A 23227-nucleotide genomic window follows, 5' to 3' on the forward strand; every position below is an offset into this window, starting at 1 on the left:
GTGTCCATTTTTATGATTCAGTTCAGAATGGGAACTGGATTACTAGGGAGACCAGAAGAGTGATGCCATGGGACAAGGTGGGAAAAGCCAGTAGCTCAGAGCAGGGCAGCAGCAGTGATGATGGAGGGCAGAATCAAGAGATGTTTGAAAGGTAGACTTTGCAGACATGGGTATGGACTAAATATGGAGAAAGGAAGGTGATTTCAGAGACAGCTCCCACATTTCGGTTATTCCATAGTTTCTTTCCTCCAACATGTTGGAACCTTGCAAATATCCCCACATTCTCAACTTTTCTCTTAATGAGCCCGGTTGGGAGGGAAGGGCGGCCAGCCAACGGGAGACTTTGAGGGACAGGTGAGCATGCGAGCGTACGAGTGAAAGGTGATTTGGAGCTTTTTAAACAGTGAGTACAGCATCATTTTCTTTTCTTTTTTTTTTCTCCCTCGGAATCAAAATAGGAGAACTCACTGTGAAAGAACCCAAGTTTCTCGATTTTGAAGTCAGACAAGAAGTACGACTCATCGTTTTAGCAGAAAGTAGGAGGCACAGAGCCTATAGCAAAGTATCAGTCTTGATACAAGATGTGAATGATAACATCCCCTGTTTTGAGCAAAACGTTTACAAAGTGTCCGTGTCTGAAGGCCAGTTCCATGATGCTCACATCGTACAGGTAACAGAAATGAATTTTTGTGTATATGTATGTGTGAGTGTATGGGAATTATCATCAGTCTGCATCAAACTTTCTAGAGCGTTTTTCTAGGAAGTAAATTAAATGTGTCTAGGGCATGTAAATGTTTGGAGAACTGGATGAAACCTTTGTTCGAAGGAAGTCTAGAGTTTCTGAGTTCACTCTTCCTCTCTTCATCCCGCGCTGTTGGTGCCCACCTACTTTCTCTAGGGACTCTGCCCAGCACTACCAAGGAATCCACAAGGGCACAAAAATCAGCTCAGCCTATTGTAGGTACAATTCAGAGGGGAAGTCAGGAAAGTAAGCACAAAATTTAAATGCATATTAGTCATGTTAAATAGAAGTGCCCATTTAATGACATGAGGAAAAAGAGGAGACACAGACTCTTCCTGGAGGAAAAGCATAAAACTTCACAGAAGAACAGTATTTACACTTGGATATCTAGGGCAAGCAGGCACTAGCCCAATGGAGCTACAGCGAGACAAGCATGGATGGAGGCATGGACCCTTGGAAGGGCTCCCTGGGTTCGAAATGTGCAGATATTTCACGTGAAAGACACAGATCCACTGTTCCCGGTCCTCACCCCTTCTCAGCAAAGAGGCCTAAGGAAAAAGAAGATCTGTTTTTAAGGCAGTCTTATTCAGGTTCTACGACCCACTCACCCTTGATAGCCTCTCTTACCTGCTTCAGGACTGGGACCCAGTTCTACCTTTCCCTTCACAGTTGAATTGCTGCTTTGTCCTCAAGAACCTGGGCATTAGGAAACATGCAACCTCTTGGGAATCTGCCCAGGAAGTCCGTATAAAAACCCCTTCCTAAAAAAAAAAAAAAACCTTCCTGCCCAACTCAGCAGCACACCAGAACATTCCCTCTGGCCTCTCTAACCCACTCCTGTGATCCTGTCCCTGATGATTACCCCAGTTCCTGTCTGGGTCAGTGGGGTCAGGGGGCCAGATGATGTGTTAGAATACCTCCTGGACGAGACCCTCCCACAATGCTCTACTGTGTGACTACCTCCACCTGCCTCTGGAGAGACACATCCTTTGACCTTCAGCCCAGTTCCAGATGCACAAGTTCCCCTCTGTTGGTGCCGACAAGACCCCTCGGCGGCCATCTTGGAGTTTTGGCTCTGTGCCCCCCGCACAGTCCAGGATACCTAGGATTTCCTCTGCTGTCTTTGCAGACTCGGATTGTATGACAGGCCCCTAATCGCTCCAGTTGCCAGTCTGTTCCAGCAATGCTCTGCCTTCATTTTGGTTTCAGCCGCTACTGAGAAGGGGAGGGCATTCACTTGCCCCATCTGTATCACTCTGCACAGTGATACCTGTTTGGGCAGGGGTGGGGGTGGGGAGGGATGACAGGCCTCTAGGGCCGCTGTGGGGCCTGCTTTGTGACAGAGGACCCTGGCACCCTGGCCTTGTGTGTTGCACCTCTTCATCGTTCATGCTCACCTGGATAGAGCTAGAATGCTCCCTGTGGAACGCAAGAGGCAGAAGACACCATTAAAGCCCAGGTACAACAAGTGGGCAGGAGCCTGGCCCACCAGTGCCTCAAATTAGGTCAGACTTCAAGAAGGCTGAGTCAGGGGCAGATACAATGAACTTTGTTCTTCACATTTTTAGATTATTTAATTTTTTTTCTGGGAAACCAGAACTGCCATTTTCCCGTCAGATAACAGGAAAGGGGAAGGTTCTGGAGTTCTAGCGCTTATGGTAGTTCTTGTTTTTGCCATCACACTGCCCGTTGTCCCCACTTTTGGTTACAACCCCGCCAACTTCTTTCAGGAACTGCCCATCCTCTGTCAATGGCAGTCTTGCTGAGATTGTCAGTCAAGGTAGTGACGTGCCCTCTGTCCCCTGGCAGATGTCATCTGCCTCAGGCTACCCTGTAGGCTTTCTCTCCCCAGGATTTGAGACTCGATGGTAAGACACCAGCACAGAAGTGCATTAGAGCCAACTCATCTTGGTGGTCACAACTCAAAAGAAACTCTGCCCCTGGGTGGCCCAGGTTCTGGCTCACCCAGACACTATCTTTCTGATACATTTTTCCTGGTTAAGTTAGTCATAGTGGATATGTGCTGCTGGCACCCTAAAACCCCGACAGTCTACACCTCTTCGGAGACCTATTCTCAGTAACACTTCAAAGCATATGGCCCCGGGTGACATGATGGATTTTATTCTACCCAGATGTGCATGAGTAGCTTTCCCTAGTGACTTCAGAGGAACTGTGTCTAGCTGCCTTTCTTTACTAAGTAGCTGGTTTGTGTGCCCTTCTGATGAGGTCCTTGATGTCCCACTTGGGCCACTCAGGATCCCCTGAGATCTGGCAACAGCATGAGGGATAGATTGAGAGCAGAGGGAGTTCAAGGCAAACACCCATCAGGACATTAGTACAGTCATCCAGGAGAGAGATGAGGGGAAGGTGAGGTCAGGCCAAAGCTGAGGGGCACAAAGGATAAAAATAAGTAGAAAAAAAATTTTAATTAATCGGTTAACTTATTCTTAAGCCAGATCTTGAAACCACAAATAGAATTAATTTTTTTAAAGATTTTATAAAATATTTTATTTATTGGGACACCTGGGTGGCTCAGTGAGTTAAGCCTCTGCCTTCGGCTCATGTCATGATCTCAGGTCCTGGGATCGAGCCCCGCATCAGGCTCTCTGTTCAACAGGGAGCCTACTTCCCCTTCCCCCTCTGCCTGCCTCGCTGCCTACTTGTCATCAATCTCTCTCTCTCTCTCTCTCTGATGAATAAATAAATAAATAAAATTAAAATAAAGATTTTATTTATTTATTTGACAGAGAGAGACACAGCGAGAGAGAGAGAGAGAACACAAGCAGGGGGGAGGGAGAAGGAGAAGCAGGATTCCCACAGAGTAGGGAGCCCAATATGGGACTTGATCCCAGGACCCTGGGATCATGACCTGAGCCAAAGGCAGATGCTTAACAACTGAACCACCCAGGTGTCCCTAATAGAATTAATTTTGGATTAAAATGTAATGCAGACTGAATAATACATCTCCATGGAGAGTGATGCAAGACTTTTGTCTCATTCTCAAGACTACTTTGATAATTTACTAAATAAGTCATCAGGGTCTAAATTTGTTAATGCTAAATCTAGGCTGTTTCACTAATTAAAAATCCTTCTAAAATGAGACTTTCAATAAGATATGAAAAAAATCCATGTATGGCCTATTTTACAGGCAATACTTTAAGCAGGGAAGAACAAATTAAAGACTATCATTCACTATATAGAGATTTCTTTTCTTTTCTGGTACTGGCATGAATCTAAATACAGTTGGAAATCTATTCAAGCGAATTAGAATTTTTTCAAGTCCAGTACCTCATTTTATTGTACTTTATGTTATTGCGCTTCACAGATATTGCATTCTTTTTTACAAATCAAAGATCTATGGTGAGAATGCATCCAGCAAGTCTATTGCCACCATTTCTCCAAGAGCATTTGCTCACTTTGTATCTGTGGCTCAGTTTGGTAATTCCTGCAGTATTCATACTTTTTCATTATTATTCTATTTGTGATGGTGTTGGTGATCAGTGGTTTCTTGAGATGGAATCTATACCTGGTGAAGATGCTGCGAAAATCTTTGAAATGAGAGCAAAGGATCTAGAATATTCCATAAACTTAGTTGATAAAGCAGCACAGCAGGGTGTGAGAGGACTAGCTCCAATTTTGAAAGAAGTTCTCCTGTGGGTAAAATGATACCAAACAGCAACACACGCTACGGACAAATCGTTCATGAAAGGAACAGGCAATCAGTGTGGCAAACTTCACAGCTGTCTTATTTTGAAAAATTGCCAAAGCCAACCCAACCTTCAGCAGCCACCTCCATGGTCTTCAGGAGCCACCAACATCAAGGCAAGACCCTTAGGTCATGACTCACTGAAAGCTCAGATGATGGTTAGCACTTTGTAGCAATCAAGTAATTTTAAATTAAGGGTTTGTTTTTGTTTTTGTTTTTGTTTTTAGATATAAGGCGATGCTGTTGCATACTTAATAGATGACAGTATAGTGTAAAAACTTTTATATGCCCTGGGAAACAAAAAAAAAAAATTCATTCGACTTGCTTTATTACAATATTTGTTTGATTTTGGTGGTCTGCTACTGAATCCGCAGTATCTCTGAGGTATCTCTGTATTTTTGCCTCTTGCTTAAAACTAGTTCAAAACATGCACGATGCCTACAGAAAGTTAATTGGAAGTCCTTTCAATGAGCCTGCAGAACACTTTGTGCACCTATTACCTGCTATATTATAAATGTAAGCCTCAGTCATTTGTTGCCATTCCTCTGGTCATTGTTTCTAAAGGGTGTTTGGCAAAATCCGTGATTCTTTCATCGTACATTTGTCTGAAAAAGAGTCTTAACCCATCTCACAGAGTCAGTCCTTATCTAACAGAAGAGCGGCTTCCTCACAGGTATTTGCTACAGACCCGGACAGTGGGATGAACGGCCTGATTGAGTACTCCATTGTCTCCGGCAACCAAGGGGAAGCGTTCCACATTGACGCGCGGAGTGGTGTGGTCACAGCAAACGCAGTTCTAGATTACGAGCTCACCAGCTCCTACAGGTCTGTCCCAGATTCAGATCCATTCGCTCTGTATTCTGTTTGTTTTGGACAAAATTGTTATAAACTATTGCTTTGGCCAAGCCTTTCTGCTGTGTAAGCTTTGTTGTAAAATGTGTTGCCCTTTGATCCAGCGTATGGTCACTCTTTCCATACACTGAAAGAGTCTTAGGAAGTATTTGCTATTTGGAAAAGGCGACTACACTAGAACATTAGGGGCCCTTGTAGTTCTTAGCTTCTGTGAGTTTTTGATGCTATTAAGTACTAAATGAGAGACATAAAAAAGGACATATTTGCAAAATGCCTACTGAACAACAGACCACTCTGCAACTGTTTGTTCTTGTTTTTAAAAATAGTGACGTCTGAGTGACATTTCTCTTTTTAATTCTTTGCTCAGTTTCGTGGACAAAAGTACAACCTTGTCATCAGGTCCTTATTGCACTACCGTGTTCTGACAGGAATGATCTGTTGAAGCACACATTCAACACTAAATATATTTTGTCTAGAGTTTAAGGTGTCCAGAATTATGTGGAATTCTACAAGACAGAGAACAGCGGTGTTGCAGGTCTTCCAGTTATTTTAAAAAGTCAGCACTACAGAAGTTTAGCTATACATACAGATATATTTATAGCATCACGGTCTGTAAAAGAAAGAGGAAAAGACTCTAAGGAACGAAACATGTCCGAGAGCGGGGATTACTTCAAACATGGTGGCCCAGCCTTCCATCGACTACCACCACCCTTTGACAAGAGAACGTGGTTTCTCCGTGAGGGCCCCTGAGGAGAGAGCCCTAGCTGTAGGGGCGAGGTGGGGAAACAACGAGGTTCACGCACTACGGGGTTTATTTTTCAGGCCTGTTGGAGTCAAGGCCACCCATACACTGGGATTACTTCTGGAAGAAAACCTAAGCAACTCCACCTTGTCTGTCTCTGGAGAAGTGGTTGTGGGGGAACCTGGGGTCAGAGGCTTGACTTTCTCAGTTTGCATTTCCTATATTTGTGTCCTGTTTTTGTATGTTCTTCCAAAAGGCCTTGCACATTCAGTGGCACCTTTAATCCTTCCGGTCATCTTCTGAGGAAGCCGAGTTAGGCATTCCCTCCTTCTCTGCTAAGACAACAGATACAGGACCCAGATCCATTTAGTGACCCAACAGAGGCTCAGGCCCCAGTGTTCTGATGTGGACTCACCCTGTTTCCACTGTACGAGCTACAGAGCAGAGCTTCTACATAGGGGAAAAGCAGGCAGGCAAGAGACCTGAGTGCCAGCGTTCTCTCAGGCCAGACTGCTTTCATGTTTAATGAAGAAAGGGCAGTAGATGCGTGGGGCTGAGCGGCGAGAGTCAATTGCAGTGGGATCTGTGACAGGGCGGACTGGATTAATTAACCTCTGAAAACCTTCCTGGCTCTACAAAGTGTTCTGTTTCATTCTTTTTGTTTAATATATTTCAAAATATGACTTCAAAAGCATTTTAAAAGTTTAAGACCTTACCCTGTATTAACGAGTAGGATTTTTTTTGGGTAATATTTTAATGTAATCAATGGTTATGATGCTTATTGTATGAATATATTAAAACCGGCTGCCTAAATATGTTAAAACCTATTGCGGCTACATTGTTTCTTCAGCCACCTTAAGCAGAAAGCCCTTTTTCTCTCTAGTAGATGACTGCACGTCAGTCTCAGCCTAGTCCCACCTGAGTGGTTACAAATTCAGAGATTATCAGAGGTCTGCTGCGTTCCAGGAACTAAACACTTCCGGATTATAATGGCTTTCTGTCCTAATGTTCTTCTTACTCAATGGAGCCTAATTAACAATTAAACCGGACTCTCTTAAGCTTTTTCCTATTTGCGTCACTGTTTCAGTGTTCCCAACATCTGAATTGGTCCCCATATTTAAAAGTGCCTCTCTCCAATTCCCCGTGAGGGAGAGAAGCAGGAGCTCAGAGAATTTTAACTCTACACACACTGCCACAGAGAGATACAGAGACAAACACACACACACACACACACACACACACACACACACACACAGTCTCCACCAGCACCAAGCAAGGAAATATTTTAAATGTCCTGCCTATCCACGTTCTCCCCTTCCTCCACTCCCCTGTGGCTTCTCTTCTCTTTAGTGTTTTTCCTAATATTTCAAGCAGTGGGTAATACAGGATGATTGTCTCCTAGTCCCCTTCATCATTGGGGACGCTTGGGAAATGGTATCATTCTGCTTTTAACTTTACTTTTGAAGGATTGCTATTTTGTCCAATTGAAGAAAATATTCCCAATTCTAACCCTCTGTTTTACAATATAAAATGAGGGGGGTAAAGATATTTTAAGTTCTGATTATAGTCAATACACTAGAAATAAAAATTTGATAATCTTTAGACCACATTTTAAAGCCACATGTAAGAAAACTCAGTGGGGAGGTGATACCCAACTCTAAAATAGGCCTTAAGTTCTATCTGACTGACATTTCTGAATTTTAAAAACTGTTTACTCAGTGTGAGGCCAGGGATGTAGAGACTCATGCAAGTGTTGTTGTGTTTAGGGAACTCAAAAATCAAGCGCCATTATAGCCCATGGCAGGCTGCATATTAATAATCACAGTAGTTGCCATTTATAGAGCTGCTTTATATGTTGAATTCTCATAACAGATTAAGATTTACAGAAAGAGGAAATTAAAGTTCAGAGGCTAAAGCTGTTTGCCAAGAACACACAGCTAGTAAATGGGAGAAGTAATGGGACTCTTGCCCATGTGAGTGGTCCTAGTAGGGCTTCCTGTTGTATACTGTGAATGTATCTGCCAAGGGCCTATCTGTGTCTTTATGAAACATGAAACAGGGAAGAAAAACTTTAGGCAAGTAAGAGTTAAGTTAAAGCTTTAAATATTCAATTTCTGTAACATTAATATTCAAGTTCAAAGAGCATTTGTTGCCAGGAGCAACGCTAAACTCACTCTCTACTGATAGCTCATTATGACCATGAGAAAAATACTGAGAAACAGTTCTCTATACAAGGTAGAAAGTTGGCTGAGATGTTCATTATCTTTTCCAAAATACATGACTCATCAATAGCAGAGCTGGCATTGCAGCTCTGTTGACTCTCCATGAAAAGAATAAAAACTTTTGGGCTCAAAGCAGGAAAGTCCTGGATACTCAAAAGTATTTATAAGGTGCGTTTGGAAGTAACAAGTGGTACAGTGCCCCTGAGAAGCACCTGAGTGTGGGGTAATGAAAAAGAGGCTGGGGTTGTGGAGGAATAGGAGGAACATGGCCAAAGATACAAAGTTTCAGTTATAAGACAAATAAATGCTGGAGATGTAATCTACAACAGGAAGACATCATTAACACTGCAGTGTGGTATAGTTGAGATTTGGTAAGAGAGTAGTTTTAAGGGGCACCTGGGTGGCTCAGTGTGTTAGACATTTGCCTTCAGGTTGGGTCATGACCCCAGAATCCTGCGATCGAGCCCCACATCAGGCTCCCTGCTCACCAGGGAGTCTGCTTCTTCCTCTCCCTCTGTTCCCCTGCTCATACGCTCTCTCACTCTCTCTCTATTTCAAATAAATACATAAAATCTTAAAAAAAAAAAAAAAGAGTAGGGGCACCTGGGTGGCTCAGTGGATTAAACCGCTGCCTTTGGCTCAGGTCATGATCTCAAGGTCCTGGGATTGAGCCCCACATCGGGCTCTCTGCTCAGCAGGGAGCCTGCTCCCCCCTCTCTCTCTGCCTGACTCTGCCTACTTGTGATCTCTCTCTCTCTCTGCCAAATAAATAAATAAAATCTTAAAAAAAAGAGTAGTTTTAAGAGCTTTCATCACAAGAAAAAATCATTTCTCTCTTTGTATCTGTATGAAATGATAGATGTCAACTTATTGTGATGATAATTTCACAATATATGTAAGTCCAATCATTGTTATATACCTTAAACTTACACAGTGGTGTATGTCAGTCATACCTTAGTAAAACTGGAAGCAAACTCATGATGATCTGCAAAACAAAACAAACCAACAACAACAACAAAAGAGGCTGGTAGGTTGCAGGCAAGTTTTGAGGGACTTTATATGCCATAGAATGGAAATTGCACTTGATTTGGTAAGCCATATAAAAGTCGAAGCAATTGAGTGCATGTTAAGATCTTTATTTTTAAAAGACATCTGGTAACAGATGCATTGCTAAACAGAGGACCAGCATCAGACAGATTAGTTAAACTAGATGAAGGCTGTGAAAGGTCTGCTAATGAAGATGAAGCAGTGGGGGACGGAAGGAGGGAACATAGTTAATTATAATAATTGATTCAGGTATGGAGTCCATAGGAACATGGTCAATAGATTTATCCAACAAGGAAAGATATAGAAAATTTCTTCATAGGAAAGGCAGGAATTGGAATTGCTGTTGGAATGGGGATTGGGATTGAGATTTTTTTTCTGGGCATTTTGAGCTTCAAGGGCTAGTGCAAGAACAGAAGTTCAGACATTCCTTAGGCAATTAAAATACCGATCTGGAGCCCGGGAAAGAGGTCTTCATCCAAGATTTAGATTTCAGATTCATCCAGGGAAAATATGTAAAATGGAATTACCTAGGGAAAGTCCACAAGGTGAGAACTGGGGGGATTATCACTACTTGAGGATCAACTGGACAAGTAGAAGCCAATGGAATATGTTGAGGGAATAAAAGGAATAGAACCTGGAAGAGATGGTCATGGAAACCACAGGGAGAGGTTGGACTACATAAAAGAAAAAGGTTTCAAAGTGTGTTTGGATTAGAATCCACTAGAAGTGTTCCTTATTTTAAGGAGCTGAGGAGATCTTGTATTTCCACAAACTCTTTCTTGATCTTTCTGCTTTTCCATAGCATCTCGTTTTTGTTTTGTGCCTGCATTGCCTTCTGATAGCTCTCTGAGGACATTAATTAGAAGTGTTTTTACATTTTCTTTTGTTGTTTTAAGATCTCTGTTTCTCTTGGATTTATTTTTTTCCTTGTTGGTTCTGCACTTCTTTTTCATGTTGGAGGCTTTCTGTAAGTAACTAACGATCCTCGGTTCTGAGTGAGGCAATAGCAAAGTCATCAGAATCCCTGATGGGCTGGCAGCAGAGCTGTTGACCAGAGAGGAAGTTGACTACTCTGCAGAACGACAGACAAATGGCAGTATAGAGATTTCTTTTTTTTCTTTTCCTTTGAGAGGGGCTTTCATTTCTCCAGGGGCAGAACCTCAATATTAATTACTCTGAGGATTAAAATCAGACAGTGTTTTGCCTGGGAATGAAGAGCAATGGGCAAGGGGAATTGATTGTTCTGTCTTTTGAGTTTAAAATAATTGTCAAGCTATTTTTAGTTCAATATCTCACCCCACCCCTTGTCATGTCTTATGTCTGTCTTTGGTTATGTGGGGGCAAATCCATTCCCCACTCATTCTTGTCCAAATGTATTTCAGTCTGTGGTTTCCTGTTACCCACTGATCTGTAACCACTCCCAAATCTGCTTGCATTTTCCAGAAATTTGTTGAAACTTCTCACCTCTACCCACTAAAATCTTCTCCCATTTTCTGTTAGCCTTATGTACATACACCTTATTTTAAATTCTTCTGCTCTCATTATTGTAGAATCTCAGGAGGAAGAAGAGATGAAACCTGTGTAGTTTTAACCAGCAATCATAGCTCTTCTTAGGTGTTTCTGATGTTAGATGATATTTTTGTTTGTCTTAGAAATTCAGAAAGAACATGTAATTCTGGGTAGACATTTCAGATATTGTTGAGAGGAAGTTTTGAAAAATCCCCTTCCGGGCTGCCTGGGTGGCTCAGTGGGTTAAGCCTCTGCCTTCAGCTTAGGTCATGATCTCGGGGTCCTGGGATCGAGTCCCACATCGGGCTCTCTGCTAGGCAGGGAGCCTGCTTCCTCCTCTCTCTCTCTCTCTCTCTCTACTTGTGATCTCTCTCTGTCAAATAAATAAAATCTTCAAAAAAAAAAAAAAAGAAAAATCCCCTTCCACCTTTGGTATTTATTAAGGCAATCAGAAAGGATACTGACTAAAGTTTAAGGTGATAAAAGTTTAAGGTGATAAAAGAAGTTTCCTGTGGTTGGTCGAATAGGAGAAATATGCTCTGAATTAGAATGGGCCAGTTCTAAATCTGGTCAATTTCATTTATAATCTCCATTGATGTACTAATCAGGGCAGCTGTTCTGAAACCTGGAGCCAGTTGGACTGGTTACAACCAATAGTTTTACAAAGACTGCCAAGGAGCCATCATAGAAAACTTGAGGTCTCACAGAAGTTAAGTGTAGAATCTTGATGGATCTGCCTTCCTAATTTTTCATCTCTTCCTCAAGCTATTGAGGAACTATTTACTTGTCTTTTTATTTTGAAACTGAATTGTACATTTTCCTCTGTATTAAAGATTCTCAATTTTTAAAGTTGAATTAGCATATATATATTCATATATATATATAGAACATGTAATTCTATATTCATATGTTCATATATGAATATAGTTGAGTTAGGCATATATATTTCAGCTGCCTTAGAGATAGTTGTACCATCATCCAAGAGAGATAAAATCACTGCATGTAAATTCTTTCAGATCGTGGCCTTTCCCCCTACTCTATAGTTCTAGCCAATCATTCATTTTGTATCTCTATTAATCATGCAATATCCTCTCTTAATTCTAATTCTACAGTTTCTATTGATTTTGAGTTTGGATCTAAAAAGAATATCAATACAAAGCAATCTCTTCATGGCTTTATCTTTTGTTGTACAGTAAAATGGAAATATATAGTAATATCCAGGCCATGCATGGTAGGGTGGAGGCCATCTACTTATCCAAAGAATGGGTATTGGTGTTTGTACTTTTTAGGTTGTCCTTGGTAGGAAAGGACTAAATTCTACAGTTTGTCTCCAGAAATCGCTCATTTGTTTTAAATGCCACATGACCCCTTGGTGTCTTGCTGGATTTGATGCTCTAAACCCATCAAAAATAAATAAATTTCAGGCTACCATACTTTTTTTTTTTTTTTAAACAAATAGCATGGAGGACATGGGGAGTTAGGAGAAGGCAGTTGGGGAAAATTGGAAGGGGAGGTGAACAATGAGAGACTATGGACTCTGAAAAACAATCTGAAGGGTTTGAAGAGGTAGGGGGGTGGGAGTTTGGGGGAACCAGGTGATGGGTATTAGAGAGGGCACGGACTGCATGGAGCACTGGGTGTGGTACAAAAAACAATGAATTCTGTTATGCTGAAAAGAAATTTAAAAAATTGAGATTTTTTAAATCATTTTTTAATTTATTTTCAGCATAACAGTATTCATTGTTTTTGCACCAAACCCAGTGCTCCATGCAATATGTGCCCTCCTTAATACCCACCACCTGGCTCCCCCAACCTCCCACCCCTCGCCCCTTCAAAACCCTCAGATAGTTTTTCAGGGTCCATAGTCTCTCATGGTTACCATACTTTTTAAAAAAAGATTTTATTTATTTATTTGAAAGCGAGAGTGAGTGAGTGAGAGAAAGAGCACAAGCTGGTGGGCAGGGTGGGGGGCCAGGGAAGCAGCAGGAGAAGCAGACTCCCTGCTGAGTAGGGAGCCAGACACGGGGCTTGATCCTAGGACTCTGGGATCATGACCTGAGCCGAAGGCAGCTGCTTAACCAACCAACTGAGCCACCTAGGCATGCCCAGGTTACCATTCTGATGAGATAAATTTTTAAATGATACCATTTAGTAGAAGCTAGGGGAAGAAATAAAAGTAGCTAATCAGCTCATTTTTTAGTTTTCAATGGGATATTTGATACGTATGTTGTTTTTCGAATTCTCTGGATGATGGATTACGTTTCTTGTTTCTTTTCTAAACCAGCTTGATTGTGCAAGCCACAGACAAAGGGGTACCCAGGCTTTCGGGTACAAGTGTGATCAAGATACAGGTGACTGATATAAATGATAATGCCCCAGCTTTTCTCTCCTCTGAAGCAGTGGAAATTGCAGAGAGTAAGTATGCCGATTTGGAATCATGGTGTTATCTTGTATAATATCATCTACCAGACAGGCGTTCTGTTCAATATGAGTACTAATCCTTACAAACCATGTAACATGGACAGCTTCTGTCTTCATCTTACAGAATAGAAAATGGATGGCCAGAAGTTAAATATCAGATGTTAAAGACGTTAAATGTTGAGGCTGGGACTTGCCTTTAAGCCTTAGGAGGCTGGTTCCCCAGATTCAACCTGTCATTCCACACAGCTGCTTTTGTGTATACTGATAGTTCTCAAAAACAAAATGTACTCCATCAACAAGCATACTTTGTTGACTATGGTGATCATTCTAATGCTCGTCTGAGAAGAAGCAACGTCCTTAGACTGATAATTCTGTCGGTCTTTGCGGTATACGACTGGCAAGTAATGAGTGAAGGGATGCTCATTGCAAAGTCATCGCTTTCCTCTAGTGTAAACTCAACTTCAGCATTTACAGAAAAATTTTAATCACATTAACGGTAGAGGTAGAAAATTCAAAATTTTACACAGTATGCTAATGAGTCCCAATTGGGTCCCTGGGCTCTGTGACTCCATCGTCTGCAATCCCAAAGTTTGTCCACAGCCAGTGGCTGTGCTGGTAAATCCAACCCAACTCTATCATTGAAATTTGTAAAAAGTGCTGGCCCCTCTCTTGCCTATTTCCTTTCACTCTCAGTACCCAGCTTATTCCTAAGATGTTTCTAAGATTTTAGGGTGTTCAGTTTCCAAACAAATTGCCACTCACAGAGGCATATATTTGTAGATGTATAGGGATACCTACAAATACTCTAAAATATTCTACAAAGAAAAAATTCTCCAGTTCTGGCTCTCACTCATTTGATATACTTCCATTTGCTTTTATTGAAGGTACTGTTCTTAACCATGGTGCCTTAGCATCAAAATGCAACAATGATCTCAATATAAACACATCACAAGAACAAAGGGCAAAGATCAAAACATATACTGAATAGGGCAAAGGAGTGGTTGATGCATCCAGAATGTTCAAGCCTGAAATATGAAAATTACATGAGTCTCATATATAGGGAAACTGTTCTGAGTATCTTAACATCTTCTTTCCACCTGTACCCATACTTGTAAGCTTAAAAACGAGGGTCCTTTTATGAAGTTCAGACTAAAGAACACATGTAGTAGGTTAGGCATTTAGTATGCCATCTGTTTTGTGATTTTGGGGTGTTAAATTATATTAGAGATTTACTTTTATCACTAGCATGATGTATACTTTGTCTTTCCATAGTCTGGATAGTTTTGATAAATTTCCATAGTCTGTGCCACCCCAAATGCAGTAATTTTACAAAAATAAGTTTAAGGAACCAAGTATTTCTAACTTATACACATATTGTCATTTAAATTTTGCTTGTTTCAAAATTGTATGCTTTGTATTAATGTTTTAAGTAATAACCTTCTTCCCACCCATATCCTCCATGAATATATTATTTTAATACAGAAACTACACAAGAGAAATAAGTGCCTCAGAATGTTTTTTGGTCCTAGAATGGTGTTGCATGCATATGATAAAAAATGCAATATAAAAATCGAATATACCCTACCTCCTCAATTCCCTACCCAGTGGTAAATTTTCACTTTATTGGGCTCATAAATTCTTCAGAGTTTTTGTTCAGCTCGTAATGAGCTTTGTATTAGAAATCATGCCAAGAAACAGCAAATCATGTTGGACTTGAAGTTAAAATGTTTGGATGGAACTATTAAAGAAAAGTGTTTCAAAGGACAGATTTTAATGGAGGCTGACATTGGTCATGACTATTGCAGATTCTTTGCCTGGTGCCGTTGTGACTCAGATATCAGTTCATGATGTGGACTTGAATCCAGCTTTCATCTTCAATTTTGCCAAAGACAGTAATCCTGGAACCAAGTTTGCTATTGATCGGAATACTGGAGCAGTGGTGCTAGTGAAAACGCTGGATTTCGAAGAAGTTACTGAATATGAGCTGTTCATCCAAATTTCGGATACTGTGCATGAAACAGAGGGAATGCTCACTGTCCGTGTGGCGGATGTCAATGATAACCCACCTGTATTTTCTCAAGATTCTTACCAGGTAAAGGGCCTCAGGAGATGCTAAAAGCGTAGCCAAAGTAGAAAAGAATAGGGAATACTCTAACAGTGTTGACAGACTGTGTTGTCAACCAGTGTTTACAGACTGATTTAGGCAGTCAGTAACCACAGGTTTTAGTGCCTTAGTTGATGCTGAGGGTTGTATATTCAATATTCTGGAGCTGTGGTAGGTACATATGGAATGAAAGAGCTCATTCATTTCAGTTTCTTACAGATGTATAGCATCTTTTTTTGTTGTTTTTAGTTTGTAGAGATTGGAGTCCAGCTGTCCATAGCAATCAGAACTGGCCTAATATTTGCAAAGGTATCAGACAATATGGTGGTCGGGATTATCAGCACTTAATTTGGGAAAACTCTTTCTTTCCTTGGCATATTTTTGGAATATACTGATAAAAATTTTGCAGAAACAAAGCATGAACAAAATTGTAAAGTGGAAATTTTATTTTTTTAGAACTTAGTGTATGTTTATGAAAGTCAGGACAATAATAGCCTTCAACTAAGGACTTGGAAATGGGCTTCAAGACATTCTGAATGTAGCAAATGCATGGGTTCAGCATAAACACAGAAGGGAAACTAAACTAGGTAATGATCCTCTGTATGTAATACTGCAGTAGTGGTCTTATTAACTATCCTCTACCAGGCAGAACTAATTTAGATGGATTTCTTTTCCATAATAAAAACCAAAACTAAATGAAAATTTTTTAACTTTGTTTTTCTGAATCTGGGACTACGAAATAATGTTTTAATATATCAACTCTATAAATTACTATGTGTGTTTTCCATAAGTAAAATGAATGCAATGGTTTTATTTTCTGGCCCTGTTCATGAGAATATCTCTAGCCTGTAAGCACAAGGCTCCTTTCTCTCTTTTTCCTTCAGGTTACTGTTCCTGAATCAGTGCCTCTGGGGTACTCAGTGCTGACCGTGGCAGCCACTGACCTAGAAAGCAATGAGAACATTTCTTACAGAATCCTTTCCTCTTCTAAGGAATTTTCAATCGATCCAATGAATGGTGAGTTATTTATTGTGGCTTTAGTGTAGGTTTGAGATACAAGGTAGAAGCCTGAAATAATCTTTTCCAAATGCTCATGAAATGTTTCCACCTCACCCCCCTGGAATTATAGATGCCACTCTTCTTATTTCTCTTCACATTGAATGCTGTGGTAGCAAATCCTGGTGTTATTTCTCTTCTCCAACATCTCAATGGCTGGAAAGCAAAATTACATGCTCGCAAATGCACAGAACTTCAGAGACCCCGATGTAGTAAACACCCAGCTTATCAGTCCAACCAAGGACAGTTTAGGTAGTTATCCTGGGCCTCAAAAAGCATCAAAATGAAGACAAAGGGATTCATTTAGTACTGAGGACTCCATGTTACAAGAGCGTGGGAGTTTTTTTTCCAAGCCAAGTACATTAAGTTCAGTAATAGCATAATACAGTCAATAAGGACAGAAAAATTGAACAGAAAACTATTCAAGCATCTCTACTGAGAACAATTATTGTGGCATTCCAGTTTATTTGATGGCTTCCAAGTGTCTTTATATTTTTATCAGAAAGCAAGTCATTGTGGTGATGAAATGCACTTAGACAAGTGATTTCAGATTAGAACACTTAAGAACTGCATAGAGAAAGCATACCAATGGATAGATAGTAAAAGTTAAATTTGATATGATATTATGATTAGCAAAACATTGTCACTAGCAGAGCACACTCTAGAAAAGAATAGGGCCTGGGACCTGTTACACCATGTGTTCCCCATCTCTGCATACCATTGCATTATTTCATAAGTGAGAGCTGATTTAAAAATGAACCTTAGGGGGCACCTGGTGGCTCAATGGGTTAAAGCCTCTGCCTTCGGCTCAGGTCATGGTCCCAGTGTCCTGGGATCGAGCCAGGGATCGAGCCCCACATCGGGCTCTGTGCTCTGCAGGAAGCCTGCTTCCACCTCTCTCTCTCTCTGCCTGCCTCTCTGCCTACTTGTGATCTCTGTCTGTCAAATAAATAAATAAAATCTTAAAAAAAAATGAACCTTAGGACGACGGATGGTAAGTAGACTTACTGTGGGGATCACTTTGCAATATATACAGATAGCAAATCACTAGGCTGAACACCTGAAACTAACACAATATTATATGTTAATTATATCTTAATTTTTAAAAATTACCTCAGGATTTCCCCAAAGAAGAATTTAATCACAGAATACTGGTAGGAGGCCCATGGAGTGTTCCAAAAGGGAGAAATAGGTCATGTTGCCACACAGCCTGTGTGTGAATGCTAATATATAGATACAAACATTTCAGACATTTGGCTCTTTTTTTGTCCTTCCTTTCTTTTTTGGAGGGTCTGGGGTGGGAGATATATGACATCAACTGCTCTCCTAGCCACAGCCCATCAGAGTGTGTGAGGTGGTCACTCTGAGCACTTAAATTAACCTAGCAACATGCATTATTAACATGCATTATTAACAAGCTTTGCAATGAGATATTGATTCAAATGTTTTTAAAACATTAAATGGGGTCACCTGGGGGGTACAGTCAGTTAAGAGTACAACTCTTGATTTCAGCTCAAGTCACGATCTTATAGTCATGAAATCGAGCCCACATAATGCTCCGTGCTCTGTGTGGAGTCTGCTTGAGATTTTCTCCCCTTCTGCCCCTCCCCCTCCCTTCTCCCTCTCTCTCTAAAAATAAATACATCTTTAAAAAAACATTAAATGTTATCAGATCAACTTAGTTCATGGTGAGACTCTGATTACTATATTTCTATATTTAAAAATAATAAAATGTATTAAATGTTTTTCATTTAAGGGAAATCCACTTGCTGAATTAACGAAGAGCTTTAGGAACGACACCTCCATAATTAAGCAATAGTTGTAACTCAGTATTAACATATATACTACCTTCATTTGACTAGAGTGAATGTCAACCAGTATTTCCAGAATCAGTATCTTTATGTTAGAATGTCTCTATACATGTGTCTATGATAGTAGAATAGCATATAGATTTTTCAAATAAGAATACGTTTAAAAAATGCTAATGGGGCAGCTTATTATACAAAAATAAAGTTAAGAGACATTTTCAGCAAAGTCATCTTCAAGTGACACATATATTTAATAGAGTGAATGTCAGGAGTATTATTTCTGGATCTGAAGTGTTACAAAAGCATAACTATAAAAATTTAAAATTCCTATTTGGATTTACTCTTGATTGTAACTTAAATAACACATCTGGCAAATAACTAAACACATTAGTAAATATTTGATAAATGTTTGCTGACAACCTGGGTCTGGAAAATTTAATCTCATGGCATTAAAATGCTATGTCTTGTTTTTCAGGCACAATATTTACTATCAATCCCATATTACTTCTGGACAAAAAATCAACAATTCAGTTTCTTGTGGAGGCCAGTGATGGTGGAATTCCTGACCTGAGGGCTCTTACCTTAGTAGAGGTAAAAATACAAGATATGAACAATTATGCTCCTGAGTTTGCTATAGAATATTATAATCTCAGCTTGAGGGAAGATGCTCAAATTGGAGGCACACTTGTCACATTTTCAACCATTGACCGTGACTGGACCCGTGAAAACACACATGTTGATTATTCCATCATCAGTGGTAACTCACAGAACAATTTCCACGTGGAAACTAGTTTCATTCATTCAGAATATCCTTATAAGCAAGTTGGTTACCTGGTATTGCTTCAGAGTCTGGATAGAGAAACAGCTGCCAATCATAAGCTTGTCATTCTCGCATCTGACCATGGCTTCCCTCCATTGAGCTCCACAGCCACTGTGGCAATAGAAGTACTTGATGTCAATGATAATCCTCCCAAATTCAACAGTCTGAAATATCACACCCATGTCAGGGAAAGTACCCCTCTGGGGAGTCACATCACTGTGGTCTCTGCGAATGACCATGATGTGGGTTTGCATGCAGAAATCACCTACCACATCATCTCTGGAAATGAGAAGGGGCATTTTCACTTGGAAGAAAAAACTGGAGTTCTTTATTTGATTAAACCTCTGGATTATGAAGAAACGACAAAATTCACTGTAACTGTTCAAGCTTCAGATGAAGAAAAGAAGCATTCTTCTTTTGCACTTGTGTTTATCAATGTCCAGGATGATAATGACCACGCACCTCAGTTTATGTTCTCAAGCTCAAACTGTGTTGTTCCTGAAAATGTGCCTGTTCTCTCCACCGTATGTTCCGTAAATGCTTTGGATTTTGATGCAGGTCCGTATGGAGAACTCACCTATTCTGTGTTATCGCCCTGTTCGGTCACTCATGGGAGGCCTCGTGACCATGATCCCTTCCTCATTGACCCTTTGACAGGGGATATTCACACTCAGCAAGTCCTCGACTATGAAAATGACAATAAATACTGCCTCACAGTTCAGGCAAAAGACAAAGGTGACTCAACAGCCACGTTAACGGTTTGGCTGGATATTGAAGGGATAGATGAGTTTGAACCTGTGTTTACTCAAGATAAGTATTTTTTCAACCTTCCAGAGAAGAATAAAGTGAGACAGCTGATTGGCAGAGTGGAAGCATCCGATGAAGATGCAGGTGTCGATGGAATCGTGCTGTACTTGCTGGAGACGCCATCTCCTTTCTTTTTAGTGAATAAAACGAATGGAAATATCTATTTGACTGGAGCACCTCCCCTAATAAGAAGTCAGTTCCGTGAACGAGACGCCATTGAAATGAGAATCATTGCTCGTAGCCCCAAAGCGGACTCCAGGTTTGCAGTCTGTATGGTTTTCGTGAACATGTCTTCTTTCTCAGAAGGACAACTCTCAGGAGTATCAGGCTATGGCTTTTCAGTCAGCCTCACAGTCTCCTTTTTAGTGTTTCTGATACTCATCTTCATTCTAATTGTATTGATTTTAAGACATAAACAAAAAGATGCAGCAAACAATTATGAAGAAAAGAAAACATCGTCCTCCTTAGATATCAGCTTGGGACTGACCACAGAGGGCCGCATGCTCAAGCCCTTCCAGAAAACTAAGGAGGGTAGTAATGAGGTGGTGCCAGCAGACACCCTGCCTGAATGGCTGAGCTTAATAAGTATCATGGAAAAGGACATCGTGAATCTGTACAGGCACTCAAACTCCAGTGGCCACTGCTCTGTGGAAGGAGAGACTGCAGAAGATAAGGAAATCCAGAGGATAAATGAGCATCCTTACAGAAAGGATGCTGGCTCAGCTCTCAGTGATCGCGAGTCCAGGGTCCCGGACTCTGGAATCCCAAGGGACTCGGACCAGCTCTCCTGCTTGTCTGAAGAAACTGATGTGGTGGTCACTGCTGAACCAGCAGAAAGCAGCCATGCATTTGACGAAGAAGATCGGGAAGGCTGTGGCACAACCTGTGTTCCAAATAACATGTTATCCCAGACACTAAAGAAGACAGAGATAAAAGAGAGTATCCAGGCTGATGTCTGGAGAGAGTCCGTTTTGATTTCAGATGATCGAGAAGCAAGGTGTGTGTCTCTTCCCACCCAGAGAACCTCTAATCACAATGTGAGAGGCAACTACCACTGGGATTATCTCCTCAGCTGGGAACCCAAGTTCCAACCTCTTGCCTCGGTATTTAACGATATTGCAAAATTAAAGGACGATCATTTACAGACACCTGGCATTCTTAAAGAGAAGCCTTTGGCTTTCCCACCACCTTTGATTACTGCAATAGCCCAGCCCGGAATTAAAGCAGTTCCACCAAGGATGCCAGCCAGAACCCCAGGGCAAGTGCTTCGCAGATACCCACACTCCCCACTTCCCTACCATCTCAGTTCTCTGCCTGAAGCCATGACTCCCAGCTTTCCTCCATCTGTTTTCCTGCTGACTACACAGACCCCTGCCATGACCCCACGGTTGTCAAGTGGGGAATCGTTGGGAACACATCCGAGTGGTACATGCCGTGAACTTAAAGCAAAAGACGAAGTTCAAATATAACCTGATTGTGATGTCAAGTACCCACTTACCATTGGTCATGAATGGTTGAGCAAGACATTCTTAAGCTAGCTCTTTGAGATTGGTTAAAATGAAGTCAGGGTTTTCAGAATCTCCTCATTTAAGTTTCTCAAAGTTCTGCCAGCCTTAATGAGAAGTTACCCCTCTCTTTCAACCTTTATGTTTTACTCTCAGGACTCAAGTTTTTATATAAAATAGTGTATATTCTATCCTATTTGGTTTTCTGAGGATGCCATGAACTAAACTGACTGCCAAAATGTTTCTATGAAAATAAAAGGAAAATAAGTATCGTGCAGTCCAGTCACATTACTGCTGATTACAGTGCTATACCTAAAATAAATTAGTAAATACTGAATAAGGAATGAATGTAGGACCAAATATAATGAAGAGGGGAATTGGGGAACAATAAACTTAAATGTTAAAATGAAGCAATTTTCTGTAGATCTGGTTTGTTTAGAGATGTATTTCTCTCCTTTCCCCATACACCACACTTAGGTAGTTTTGCCATAATTTGAATTTTAATATGGTGTCTTTTGGAAATCTAACGAGAAATTAGGAATGAAATTTGTCATAACTGTGCCAAATAAGAAAATTATTCCTGATTAAGTGAACCAGAAATGTATAATTCCTGATAGAGGGCCAGGATTGATAGCAGCAATAAGTATATGGTTGACTGCCACCCAGGACATATTTGTATTTGCTTGTCCTTCTTTACAAACAGAATGATGATTTTTTTTTCAATGCTCTGTCTTATAACATGGTACAGGTAAAGACATTAAATTTTAAAGATTAATTTGTAGATATTCTTCATATCCTTCTAGACATGGTGACTTTAGGTGTGAAATAATTTATCCATTCAATGTCACTTTTAAAGTTTGCCTAGATAAAATTATGTTATTATCTAATAATAAATTTCATAGAATAATTTAGCATTATATTTTTAATGAAGATTTTTATATAAATATTTCCACTACAAAAATTAAGAATGGATGTCATAAGTCTCTCTCCCATTTGTCCATACTCACCTTTATATTTCACTGTCATTAGATGGAGCAGTTTGGCAGCATGGTTAAAAGAATTGTTTTGTACAGCTACTGTTTCGGATATACAGTGGTGTTGTGTGGTGCTTACATATGTAATGCTCTATCCTTCTCCCTGGTGAGCCTGAGAATCCATCAGAGATTCTTATCCCTTCCAGGAAAGCAGAGATGCTGTTGATGGTCCTGGAAGTCATCCATGGTAGACAATACGGCCAGGCTTTGGGATAAGAGTTTAGGATTCAATGTCCAGTCTGGAAGGCATCTGATATGGTTTTCTTGATAGTGTGAGCCTCTGTTGTGGAAATATTTCCTTTATTTTTTCTTCAGTAGACCTCATATGTGTACCTAATTTCTCTTAACTAGAAAACATGGCAGGATGCCATGTTTGATAGTAGGTTTGTAGATAAATAATTCTAAGGCTTCCTATGCTGATTTTATTAATTATATATCTGCTGATTCTTAGATTGGGAACACATATGTAAAAACACATCAGAATTATGTGAAACATGAAGGTTTTTGGACGAGCCTAGAATCCTAGGGAAAGTCTTTTAGTCATGGAACAGTTCAACATTAAAGGATGGATGCATGTCTCTCCTTTTCCTCATGGCACACAGGGAAGATTTCATGGTTTTCCTTAAAAAAAACAAAAATTAATCATTTCAGTGTTCCAGTATTTATTCTCTCTTTGACTTCCTTGAAAAAATTGCTTTGAGCATATAAAAGAAAACCTGTACTTTTTTTCCCTAATTATATATGGAAGTCTTGTTTTGCGACAGATTTATTTCTAGAAACCAAAAACATTTTGTTGTTTTTAATTAAACAGGTTCTTCCTTTTACTTATGTTTAAAAAAGAGTCATCCATCT

At 40.3% G+C, this 23227-nt stretch overlaps 1 protein-coding gene across 1 annotated transcript in view; it reads left to right on the forward strand.

The window, feature by feature from the left end:
• Positions 1 to 22252, forward strand: part of LOC125094097 (protocadherin-23-like) — a 127140-nt gene extending 104888 nt beyond the window's left edge. The window contains exons 15-20 of the mRNA XM_047719830.1: positions 459 to 670; positions 5122 to 5273; positions 13105 to 13235; positions 15047 to 15333; positions 16230 to 16362; positions 18685 to 22252. Of these exons, the coding sequence (XP_047575786.1) occupies positions 459 to 670; positions 5122 to 5273; positions 13105 to 13235; positions 15047 to 15333; positions 16230 to 16362; positions 18685 to 21305 (3536 nt within the window). The 3' untranslated portion in view covers positions 21306 to 22252. The remainder of the gene's footprint in view (positions 1 to 458; positions 671 to 5121; positions 5274 to 13104; positions 13236 to 15046; positions 15334 to 16229; positions 16363 to 18684) is intronic.
• The last annotated feature ends 975 nt before the right edge of the window (positions 22253 to 23227 follow it).

The sequence above is a fragment of the Lutra lutra genome, chromosome 2 (genome assembly GCF_902655055.1).
Source record: "Lutra lutra chromosome 2, mLutLut1.2, whole genome shotgun sequence".
Classification (NCBI taxonomy): Eukaryota; Metazoa; Chordata; class Mammalia; order Carnivora; family Mustelidae; genus Lutra; species Lutra lutra.